The sequence below is a fragment of the Perca flavescens genome, chromosome 2 (assembly GCF_004354835.1).
Source record: "Perca flavescens isolate YP-PL-M2 chromosome 2, PFLA_1.0, whole genome shotgun sequence".
Lineage (NCBI taxonomy): Eukaryota > Metazoa > Chordata > Actinopteri > Perciformes > Percidae > Perca > Perca flavescens.
In genome coordinates this window covers 40,166,313-40,178,393 of record NC_041332.1, presented here as the reverse complement: position 1 = coordinate 40,178,393, position 12,081 = coordinate 40,166,313, and the positions used below count along the sequence as shown (strand labels likewise).

At 40.4% G+C, this 12,081-nt stretch overlaps 1 protein-coding gene across 3 annotated transcripts in view; it reads left to right on the top strand.

Annotated features, from left to right (window-relative positions):
* The window catches only part of tenm3 (teneurin transmembrane protein 3), a 225,769-nt gene that overhangs the window by 181,548 nt on the left and 32,140 nt on the right, over positions 1-12,081 (top strand). For all 3 annotated transcript variants that reach the window (XM_028590658.1, XM_028590650.1, XM_028590666.1), the window contains 8 exons: positions 2,571-2,672; positions 2,869-3,042; positions 3,243-3,302; positions 3,783-3,945; positions 5,527-5,665; positions 6,098-6,203; positions 6,467-6,609; positions 7,241-7,419. In XM_028590658.1, coding sequence (XP_028446459.1) covers positions 2,571-2,672; positions 2,869-3,042; positions 3,243-3,302; positions 3,783-3,945; positions 5,527-5,665; positions 6,098-6,203; positions 6,467-6,609; positions 7,241-7,419 — 1,066 coding nt within the window. The remainder of the gene's footprint in view (positions 1-2,570; positions 2,673-2,868; positions 3,043-3,242; positions 3,303-3,782; positions 3,946-5,526; positions 5,666-6,097; positions 6,204-6,466; positions 6,610-7,240; positions 7,420-12,081) is intronic.

Below are 12,081 nucleotides of genomic sequence, written 5' to 3'. Positions count from 1 at the left end.
ACATCAACCAATGTGTCCCTGAGCAAGACACTTAACCCCTAGTTGCTCCAGAGGCGTGTGACCTCTGACATTGCAATTGTAAGTCGCTTTGGATAAAAGCGTCAGCTAAATGACATGTAATGTACAGTAATGTAATGTAAATACAAGCTGGACAATCGCCCTATTAACTTACATTGTAGCTTGTTTCGGTGCTGCCGACTGCAGCGATCTTGCTTAATACTGGACCAATGTCAAAGATTGTTGTTCCCATCAGTCACTTAGACACAAAAACATAGGGAAAAAACGGTAGTTACCCTTTAAACAATGCATTATCATGAATAGTTTGTGTACGAAAACGTATGCACAACAATTGTATGGTATCCTACGAAATTATGGTGATGGCTGTTGTTGGTCGTTACAGTTAAGTTTAGCTGACAAAAACCATCATGCGGCGATGTCAGTTAAGTTTAGACACCAAAACAACCAGTTAAAGGTCCAATATGTAATATATTTACTGTAATAAATCCAAAAATAACCCCAATGTGTCATCAGATTTTAAGGAAACATGCTAAGTTGAAATACTATCTTCTCTGACAACAATGCTAATGCCAGTATTTCCCCTTTAGAAATTTCTGTTTCGTGAATTTCTGCTTGTGTTTTGGCCTGTGTGTTGTTATCAACTGCCCAGTTTGACAGCCAGGCCAGTTTGCCAGATATACCTGTAAAAACATAAACGCAGCACGCTACAGCTGTAACGTTATTACAGCCATGGAAGCAGCAAACAAACAAACAGGATCAACGGAGATAGATTCTATCCGGCCTAAAATAAAACATATTGTTTCTGGGCGCCCGGATAGCTCATTTGGTAGAGCGGGCACCCATATATAGAGGTTTACTCATTAACGCAGCAATAAAAAAAAAATATTGTGGACAAGAACACCCATTTCCTGGGTGAAAGTTTAGTTTGTACCTTAACTTCTCCCGAGACATGAACTCCATCCCCCTGCTTGAAAGCCCTGTGTTTTATTACCCATCCATCGCCCCCGACCTCCTCTCAACACAGACCTCAGTGGTCTCATACAGCAGCAGTCAATGTGGTGCATACAGCAATAAATACATACCAATTACAGTGCATTACTTTTCATAGCTATATGTTTGAATAGTTCATGAGAACATCCTGAGGTAAAACAAGGCTCTATGGCTGAGATTCAATCCAGCTGATAGATGGCTGGTGTGCCATCAGGAAACTAGAGCCACTTCAATTTCAACACGGCATAGGTTTAGATCTGGTGATATCGTCTAACTTTTCCTTCATTTATTTCAGAAACTCATCAGACAGAGGCAAACAAATCAAGAGGGACATTAAATATTCAAAAAGCTTTATTGTCTACACACAAATTGTCTTATCTTAGGGACTCACAGACAACATAAAAAAAACATAAAAGACTCACATAAAATTATAAAATGACATGAGAGTAACATAGAGGAAGGGAAAGTACTTTCTTTTTTTTCACACATTCCAGTGCGAATGTACAATCTTACATATACGAGATGGACTTCAGAATGGAAAGAACAACACCTACGTGTGTGTATGTGTGTGTGTGTGTGTGTGTGTGTGTGTGCATGTGCGAGTGCGTGCATGCGTGTGTGTGTGTGTCTGTCTGTCTGTGTGTGTTTAAGAGAGAGAGTTGTGGTCTGTGTTTTGTGTGGCAGAGCAGCGTAGTTAAGAGTGTTTCTTGCACAGTTGAAGTTATCTGAACTCTGACCGCGTGTCCTGCTCTGCAGGATTTAGCCCAGTTTGCAAAAAACTGCATTCAGCCAACCATTAATTCTTTTTTATCATTATTTTGAATACAGTGTTGCTTCTCACAATTATTTTTTTTGACAACAACACAACATTAATCGAAATAAACATACTGATGTTAATGGTCTGAAGAGACGGCTCCCATGAAGTAGGAATCTGAACATGTGGCTGTGGGACTAACTAGTGTGTCTGTGTGCGTTTAAGAGAGAGAGTTGTGGTCTGTGTTTTGTGTGGCAGAGCAGCGTAGTTAAGAGTGTTTCTGGCAGAGTTGAAGTTATCTGAACTCTGACCGCGTGTCCTTCTCTGCAGGATTTAGCCCAGTTTGAGTTCTAGCAGTTATGTATCTAGTTGACCTCTTGAGTTCACTTGTGGAACCATATGAACTGGCAGCCCACACATTTTCAAGTTTCACAGCTCTTTCTGTAGATTCATGTTGTTCTATTTTAATTTAAGTATACAGTCAGTATAAAAAATATGTGAATGTAGGTTAAAACCATGTGGAAATTTAATAGACCAGTAAATTCTGTGTTTATAAACTGGCACTGATATGTCATAAAACAGCCCATGATTAATAGAAACACTGAATTTTGTTATATTTTAGGTTTTCATACCACTGATGCATTCAACTCAGAGGTCACTCAGACAAACAATTAGGAAATACACTGTATATCAGTATTAGTATCCCTTGTATCCGATAGCAAAACTCAATATAGTTTGATGAAGCTGTACAGTGAAGTAGCATGTGACGTGGAACTCTCGCTCCTCTTCCCATCATCTCTACATCCAGGTTCGTTTAGAATGGCCCACAGATCTAGCCATCAATCCCATGGATAACTCCATCTACGTCCTGGACAACAACGTTGTGCTGCAGATCACTGAAAATAGACAGGTACAGGTATTGTCTATAATACCCACATTGACAGCAGAGCATGTCAAGAAATATTTGTTTATTAAATCAACTTTTTTGAAGTAAAATAAGAAAACCATATCAAATCATGAAGCATCCCAAAATACACAATGTTAGTTAATAACTCATAACCAGCATCCATGTATATGTGTGTGTGTGTGTGTGTGTGTGTGTTCAGGTTCGTATCGTGGCAGGTCGTCCCATGCACTGCCAGGTACCTGGTATAGAGTATACTATGGGGAAGAGAGCGGTCCAGACCATGCTGGAGGGAGCTACAGCCATCGCCTTGTCCTACAGCGGTGTCCTCTACATCGCAGAGACGGATGAGAAGAAAATCCACCGCATTCGACAGGTAATCTTCAGGATATAAAGTATTATGTACAAGCAAGTACAACTTTGAACTACTGTGCAGGTCAGTAGTTAGTAACAGAAGTTAACAAAGGTCCCAGGTCAGATTTGAAGCCCAGATGCAGGCACAAAGATGAAGAACTGAATGCTTTTAGTGTGTTGTTTTCTTTTCAATGAAAGAGCGCTTCTGTTTTACCCCACCAGGTGTCGACTGATGGAGAAATTACCCATCTAGCTGGAGCGCTATCTGACTGTGACTGCAAGGTACTATACCACAGCTACTTCTTATACTGTATAGATAAGTTGACACTGAAAGCTGTCATTTTTAGTCATCCATGTCTTCCTTTTTATATCCTAATTTCATAGCTTAACCTTGACTCGCTCATAATAGTACAGCTGTGTAGCAGTCAGAGAATTATGTGGATTAGATGACATAAAATACTCGTCATCTAATCCCAAAACAATACAAGACAATGGTGCACTGACTGCATGTAGTATCTGATCAACATTAATATATAAATCATAGAATAGTATGGACAAAATGTTATGAGAATAAAAACAAGAGATTCATGTGAATTTCTTCTCTTGTCGAAATATGGATGGCGCCCAACTCTCCTCTCTACCCTCCATAAAATAAGCCAAGCTGAATTATTCATGTAATGTTATTCTCTATCTCTCATTTCTTTTTCTGTTTTTCTTTTCTACTTCTTCCTCTCCCACTGCCTGCCTCCCTCCGTCCTGCAGAACGATGCCAACTGTGACTGCTATCAAACAGGAGATGGCTACGCTAAAGATGCAAGGCTTAATTGCCCTTCCTCTTTAGTGGTGTCTCCGGATGGGACACTGTACGTGGCTGATCTGGGAAACATCCGGATTCGAGCCATACGATGCAACCAACCACCTACTGGTATGAATATACAGAACACACACACACACACACACATACAAAGTGGACATACTAAGGTTGTTTTTTTTGGGAGGGCCAAATATTGTATGTCACCTTATCTGTTGCGATAGATAAATTATGGTAGAGTGCACGTAGTGTTGTGGGTATGTAGGCCATGATGTGTGTACACTGTAACATGGAATGTGGACCACATGTACTAATATTTGGCCCAGAAAGAATGTGTGGAAGAACAAGTAATGTTGAATTCTGTTGCTGATTCAGATGAGTTGTAGTCACTACCCAGTGGAGACAGAAGTTCACAAAAAGCTGGGCAATTTCTGGCCAGGGTTTTATACAAGTTAACAGGAAACAACAAATAAACAAAAGCTGAGAACACATTCAACAAGTCTGTCTGAGTGAGTTTGCATAGACTTAATACCGTCTGCTCCATCAAGCAAAGGTGCTTCGATTAATTAAGGTGTGAACCTGTGTCAAACAAAAGGTGAAATGCTCTACAGATGCTTTTGCTTCAATGTTCTTTGAACAGTAGCTAGACTAAAGCTTAGATCGGGCCCAAAAAATCAAGCCTGACCCTAGCCGAGCCCGTGCACGTTGTGTCTGAGCCCGGCCCAGCCCAACACATTTACTGTAATTAGGAGACCGATCCCAATTTAAACCCGAAAACACATTTTTAATACGTGGGCCGTTATAACTGAGGTTCTCAACTACAATTGCTTTTCGCTGTGGATAACCGATCAATGCAGCAACATAATCAAAGCCCTGGAACCATATAGGAGATTTTCTTGTCTCAATCAGCTAATTAATACTGTCCTTTGCCACGGTCTGCATGCCAACGCGCTGGGTATAGGAGAGACCATATCTGCTGCTAAAGGACTCGTGAGATATCTGAAACAATCTGGCCTGGTTGCGCAATTATCGAAGACAGATGGGGGAGCCAGTTTACCTCACACTCAAGTCCGTGCAGGTCAGGACATATACCCAGAGCTACGGGAGAAGCTGGAGAGGCATAGCTTTCTCCCCACCCAATTAGTCCAATAAAGTAATGATTAAAAAAACACAAATGCTTGATCAAGGGCCCGGCCCAGCCCGAGGACAGTGGCAGACAGAGTTCGGGCTCAGGCAGAGAATCTAAACTCTAGGCTAGACAGCATGCACTGGCAAGGCGGACACATTGAAGAGGGTGAGGGGTTGACTATGTTAACAGGTACTACAGCAGTTTACTCCAGAAGAAGCTATAGGCTCTGACTGTCCCAAATATTTCACATTATAGACAGCAGTTGTGGAAGAAGTATTCCGATCCTTAAATGTACTAACACCACTCTGTAAAAATACTGCATTGAACATGTTACAAAAAGTATCATCAGGAAAATGTACTTAAAGTATTAAAAGTATAAGTTCTCAATGCAGACAAATCCTCACATTTTAGAAACTGGAAACGATCAAAACAGTTGTGTGTTTAATGGTCTAATCATTTTAGCTGGCCTTGTAGGTCTATATATTTTGGGGTATTTTAATTCATAATAAAACATATAATATTACAGAAATCACAGTGTATCCATCTGCTTGTCTGTTTGTCTCCAGGCTCCCTGGCTTCAGGTCCCAGCTCCTATGAAGTGGCCTCTCCAGCCTCTCAGGAGCTCTATGTGTTTGATGGGAATGGGACTCATCAGTTCACCATGTCTCTGGTCACTGGAGACTATAAATACAACTTCAGCTACAGGTTGGTTTGTGTGGGAAAATAGAATTTAATTTTGCCATGAAGATGACTGCAACACATCCCCTGCAAAGGTTCTTTTGTGGGCAGTGGTGGCCTAAAGGTTAGCGAAGACAGGATAGGGTTAGGGTGGGGAAAGTGGAGCTGCTCAGTGGCCAGCAGATCAGACTGTGGTTGTACTGGGCAGCTTCCAGGTGTCAGTGTGTGTTACTGTGTGAATGTGGTCAGGGCATTCCTGCAAAAGAGAGGCTTCCTCTCAGTGAACCTTCCCTGAATAAATAAAAGGTTTAGTTTATATCAGTAAGGGAACTTGTGTTTCTTGTCCTTCTTTGTAACATATTAACAAATACTTACTCCCTTTGTTTTTTCTCCTTCCTTTTGAAAATTAACCTATATTTTCACTTTGTCATTTTCCACCCTCCATTCCTTCACTCTCAGCAATGAGGAGGATGTAACCGCAGTGACAGACAGCAGCGGGAACACCCTCCGCATCCGTAGAGATACCAACAGGTTGCCTGTACGTGTGGTCGCCCCAGACAATCAGGTGAGATGAGCAGGTCTTTTGCCATGCTGTCAAACTTGAACTTATTATCAAAATACATGTTGATTAAAAAAACTGCATTCAGCCAACCATTAATTCTTTGTTATCATTATTTTGAATACAGTGTTGCTTCTCACAAATTTTTTTTTTTGACAACAACACAACATTTATCGAAATAAACATACTGATGTTAATGGTCTGAGGCGACGGCTCCCATGAAGTAGGAATCTGAACATGTGGCTGTTTGTGTTTTCGTTTGGGTATAGGTCATCTGGCTTACCATCGGGACTAATGGAGGTCTGAAGAGTCTCACGGCTCAGGGTCAGGAACTGGTCTTGTTCAGTTACCATGGGAACAGCGGTTTGCTGGCTACCAAGAGCATCCAAATAGGCTGGACTACCTTCTATGAGTGAGCAGCACTACTGTGTTTATAAATTTGAGTGCATGCCTGCACTGCTGTGTGCTGATGGATGGAGGGACAGTTGGATTTTTTTATTTTTTAGTTCAGAAAGTATACTTACCACGTTACTGGGAATTATATTAGCTCCTAATGGTTTTACAGCATTGAAAAAACCTTCTGACAGATCAGCATCACACGTGATCTACACCATCTCAAACCAGCTCAACATCTGACATACACTCCTCTTCTCCACTGTTTCTACAAGTTTATGTCTAGAGACAGAAAATAATTGAAAAACCTAGTTTCGTGACATAGAAGAAATTCACTGAATTTAAAATTGACTTCCTGTAATTAGATTGATAAGATTTCCAGATCTACCTGCTGCTGGGTGGATCCAGTTTTAATTCCACCTTCTCTAAAATTGCTGTTTACCTGAGCTGCTTTAGCACATTCAGCTGTAAGAAACTGTGTGTGTGTGTGTGTGTGTGTGTGTGTGTGTGTGTGTGTGTGTGTGTGTGTGTGTGTGTGTGTGTGTGATGTAGATTCATATTTTTTTTACAGGGTTCCATAAAGCACATTACATTAATGGAAACTAATGCCCCTTTATTCCTCCCTCCCTGCGTCCTCACTGTCCTTGTAGCTATGACAGCGAGGGTCGTCTGACTAATGTGACCTTCCCCACCGGCGTGGTGACCAATCTCCACGGCGACATGTCGTCAGGGGCTGTTGCTGTGGACATTGAGACGTCAGGGAGAGATGAGGACGTTTCCATCACAACCAACCTTTCATCAATAGACTCCTTCTACACTCTGGTGCAAGGTAAGGCACTTACACAAGCGTGTGTGTGAGTGAATGTCTTTGTAATGTAAATCACACTGTATGATATTGTTCCCGTAGAAACGAGTTCTGTGTGTTCTCTATTGAAACATTTTTCAACATGTTTTCTTTTTCACAATGTACAGTCTACAGAGAAGACAATAGTGTTTTATGAAACATTTAGACAAACCTGCAATATCATTGCTGTGTGTTTAACGTGCTATCAGGGTCAGGAGACAATGGCTGAAAAGTCAGCAACCCCATGTAGAGATGGGAAAGTCTTGCCTTAAAGTGATGGTTCGGAGTAATTTCACCCTAGGGTCCTTTGCACCATGACCTCGAGCCAAACACCCCCCCCCCCCCAGAAGCTTTTTTCACCTGGGTCTAACATTGGGAGAGTTAGCGTAGCAGCGTTCTCAGCTGAATAGCTAGTGCAGGGGCTAATGGACCCACGTTTGTATCGCGTAAATGACCCCACTAATAATTCCCGAAATGATACCAAACGTCTACTGTAGTACATATAGGTTATGTACTCATAAAACGATGATTTGGAAAGTTTGTAAGTACACCAGAAGTTTATGAACACTTGCCTGCTGGCTTCTGCTCTCTGCTGTTGTTGTTGCTGCCGGCAGTAAGACGAGTGCTTAGGGCCGTCTACAAATTACAACACCGAAAAGAGATGCAACAAAAATATTTATTAATTTAACTTTTTTTTTTAACTAAGTACTGTAGTATAACTAGCAGGAGACAAGTAATAACTGAGGTAAGTTTGGAGACATTATCGTATTTAATCATTAAATTAATAAATATTTTTGTTGTATCTCTTTTCGGTGTAGTAATATGTAGACGGCCCTAAGCACTCGTCTAACTGCTGGTAGTAGCAGCAGAAGCAACAGAGAGCAGAAGAGAGCAGGTAAGTGTTCATAAACTTCTGGTGTACTTACAAACTTTCCAATCCATCGTTTTATGAGTACATAACCTATTTGCACTAGTGTAGAAGTTTCGGGAACATTTCGGGCATTATTAGTGGGGTCATTTACGAGATACAAACGTGGGTCTATTTGCCCCTGCGCTAGGCTATTCAGCGGCTAATGCTACTCTACGCTAACTCGCCCAATGTTAGACCCAGGTGAAAAAAGCTTCTGGGAGTGTGTTTGGCTCGAGGTCATAGTGCAAAGGTCCCTAGGGTAAATTACTCCGAACCATCACTTTAACACAGGGGTGTCAAACTCAACTTCACTAAGGGCCACACTGGAAAATGAGAATCACATCCAGGGTCAGATGTAAAGTTCATAGAACTTTCCCCCTACAGGTTGGAAGCGGAATTGTCCCATTATGTCTCATTCGAATTACAGATCCACTACCCAATCTGGCAAACTTGCATAGTGCAAAGCAAATGCAGAAGTTCTGTTCACCCTCTTACGAGTTGTTGAACCACTGAAACATTTTGGAAACATTATTTTAAGTTACAAAAAGTTCTCTAGTGTTGCTTTAAGAGAAAAGTCAAATATTTTTGAGCGTATCGTATGTATTATTGTCTTATAAAGTCCTCTCACTTACAGTTTGGTCGACATAAAGGCCTAAAAATGTCAGAAAAAAGTTCCTTATTGATCATAGAAAAACAGAAAAAGGTAGCAAAAGCGACAAAAACATCGGGAAAAAAAACGGCAGAAAAAGCCCCCAAAAAAGTCGGAAAAGCACCAAAAAACCATAGAAAAACGTAGAAAAGATCGACAAAAACATTAAAAGTGCTCTAAGCAACTTAAAAAAAAGTCACACTTTATTAGGCTACAAGATTTTTTGTCACATACAGCAAACATCTGCCTGTCCCCTGAACACACTGTAAAAAAAAACGCGGTCTCTGTAGACAGCCCAGGCTCCACAAACGCCAACAAAAACAAACTGGCCAACCTGCACCACCAAACATAACAAACAGTGTTCCAGCCAATAACCAACAAGAAGGATTTGGGGGTGGGGTTTGGGGGGGTTAGTGCGCGGAAGCACAGAAGAGAGGGAGAGGGGACGGGATGAGGAGGACTTATACTTTGAACGTCAACAAGAAGTGTCGTCACCCAACATCGCGTAGAGGACCTTTAAAAAAAAAAAATTATTGTGGACCTACAGTAAATTGATATGCGGACCGGATCAAAATATGCAAGGGGCTGGATTTTGGCCTTGAGTTTTGACACATGTGCCTTAACAGCATTATACATATAGCTTCACCCTGGTAATTCAGACATTTCTCAGCTTTGTAGCTCATGATCTTCAGCCACCACCAGTCCTGGCACTTTCCCAGGCTAACACTTCAGATAATCAAATCTATATTTCTCTGTCCAATTGCCAAATTGTGAAATGTTTTATTCAGATTGCTTTCCACAATATGACCCTGTGGCTCAGGGGAATGCACCGTGGGAACACTGTACTGTATGTACTGAGCTACAGTTAACAGTATCAACGCATTCTCATGAACGGGTCCGTATGTATGGAGCTAAATCAGGGCCAAATGTTTTGTTCATTTGAAAAAAATATATATAGTTGAAAAAATAAAGCTTGAAATTGAAAATTTAAGTTTTGGTCAAAACTTGGAAAAAATAAAACCATGTATTCAAACTTAAAATAAGTGTACCAATTTTTCTTTCAGTTTGAATAAAATATAGATTAAATTCTGGAATTATTTTGAATAAATTATACATTTTCATTTTTCACTTTAATATTTGTTTTCAGTTCCACATTTCATGTTTTCAGATTCAAAACTTATTTTTTTTACGCCTTCAAATCTTTTTTTTTTCGGTTTCAAATCTTTTTTTTCATTTTCAGATCTGTTTTTCACTTTCAGATAATTTTTTTTCGGTTTCAGACTTTTGGCCCTGATTTTGCGTGGGGGGCGTGGCTTCAACTCAGAGGGGCGTGGTATCATGAGTGACAGCCTAACAACGAAGGCAGAAGACTCCTCTGTCATGTTGACTTCAGGAAATGGTGTTACTGTGAGAAATATATGACTGAATGCTTTCTATCCACTATATACATGTGATGTTTACTTAATAAACTGATGCAAGTGACAAAGTTCCATTTAAAATATTGTATTGGACAACACATGGTACCAATTACACTATAAGAGCAATAAACTGATTGTGCAGTTCGGCAGGAACAATGACTTCTCCCACTTCCATGTATGACATTGAATGTAGCACCACAGTATTCACTCGGCAGTCAGCATAGCGTCCGCTCCGCCAAGGCAACCTGCTGGCGCAGCCCACAGGTAAGACATGTGAAAGATATTAGCCTTTTTGAATAGATACTTTGGGACATTATCCCCGCAGTGGCATTTTTTTGTCATTAACACATAAAGGGAAAATAGGTGGACAGCTGGAGATGAAGCATCGCTAGCACAAAAGTTAGCATTAACTAACGTTAGCTTCACACTAGCTGGTGTTTTTACACCAATTTTAGTGTCCAGCTCAAGTTTTTTTACTTTAACGTGTAGTGGTCTTTGTTAACCTCTGTTTGTCACAATGACCATAACTCGACAGTGGCTGCCTGCAGCCGTACAGCCTTATAAATGTAAAACATTATAGATAACTAACATTGCTAGTGTTACCTTTTCATGGTTAGTTTAAACAACATAACTTGTCCTGGTCCGCTTTGTTAATCAATCAGTCAAAGCTTTTATTACGGACACACACGGTCCAGAAAACAGACAGTAAGACATACAAATACAAAAAGACAAGTTAGTGTATTCTGATACTTAAGTTAGGCTGTGGTAGAAGCCTTCAAAGTTTGCCCACTTGGCATATTTTGTAAAGCATAACTGTCATGCTGTTACATGTAACGTTATAGTGTAAAACGTAATTTATCAGGCCAGAGCATTAATGTAAAGTCATATTTGTCTACTCTATAAAAGGAGACCTTCTTCACTGCAGCCAGTGTCAAGTTATGGTCATTCTGACAAACGGAGGTTAACAAAGACCACTACACGTTAAAGTAAAAAAAACTTGAGCTGGACACTGAAATTAGTGTAAAAACACCAGCTAGTGTGAAGCTAACGTTAGTTAATGCTAACTTTAGTGCTAGCGATGCTTGATTGCCAGCTTTGTCCAGCTGTCCACCTATTTTCCTTTTTATGTGTTAATCACAAAAAAAAATGCCACTGAGGGGATAACGTCGCAAAGTATCTATTCAAAAATGCTAATATCTTTCACATGTCCTACCTGTGGGCTGGTGCCAGTGAATACTGTGGTGCTATAAGTCATACATGGAAGTGGGAGAAGTCATTGTTCCTGCTGAACTGCACAATCTGGCACAGTTTATTGCTCTTATAATGTAATTGGTACCATTTGTTGTCCAAAACATTTTTTAAATGGAACTTTGTCACTGGCATCAGTTTAAGTAAAAATCACATGTATATAGTGGATAGAAAGCATTCAGTCATAGTTCTCACAGTAACACCATTTCCTGAAGTCAACATGACAGAGAAGTCTTCTGCCTTCTTTGATAGGCTGTCACTCATAATGCCACGCCCCTCTGAGTTGAAGCCACGCCCCCACGCCAAATCAGGGCCAAAAGTCTCAAACCGAAAAAATATCTGAAAGTGAAAAACAGATCTGAAACCGAAAAAAAAAAAAGATTTGAAGCCGTAAAAAAAAAGATTTGAAGCCGTAAAAAAAA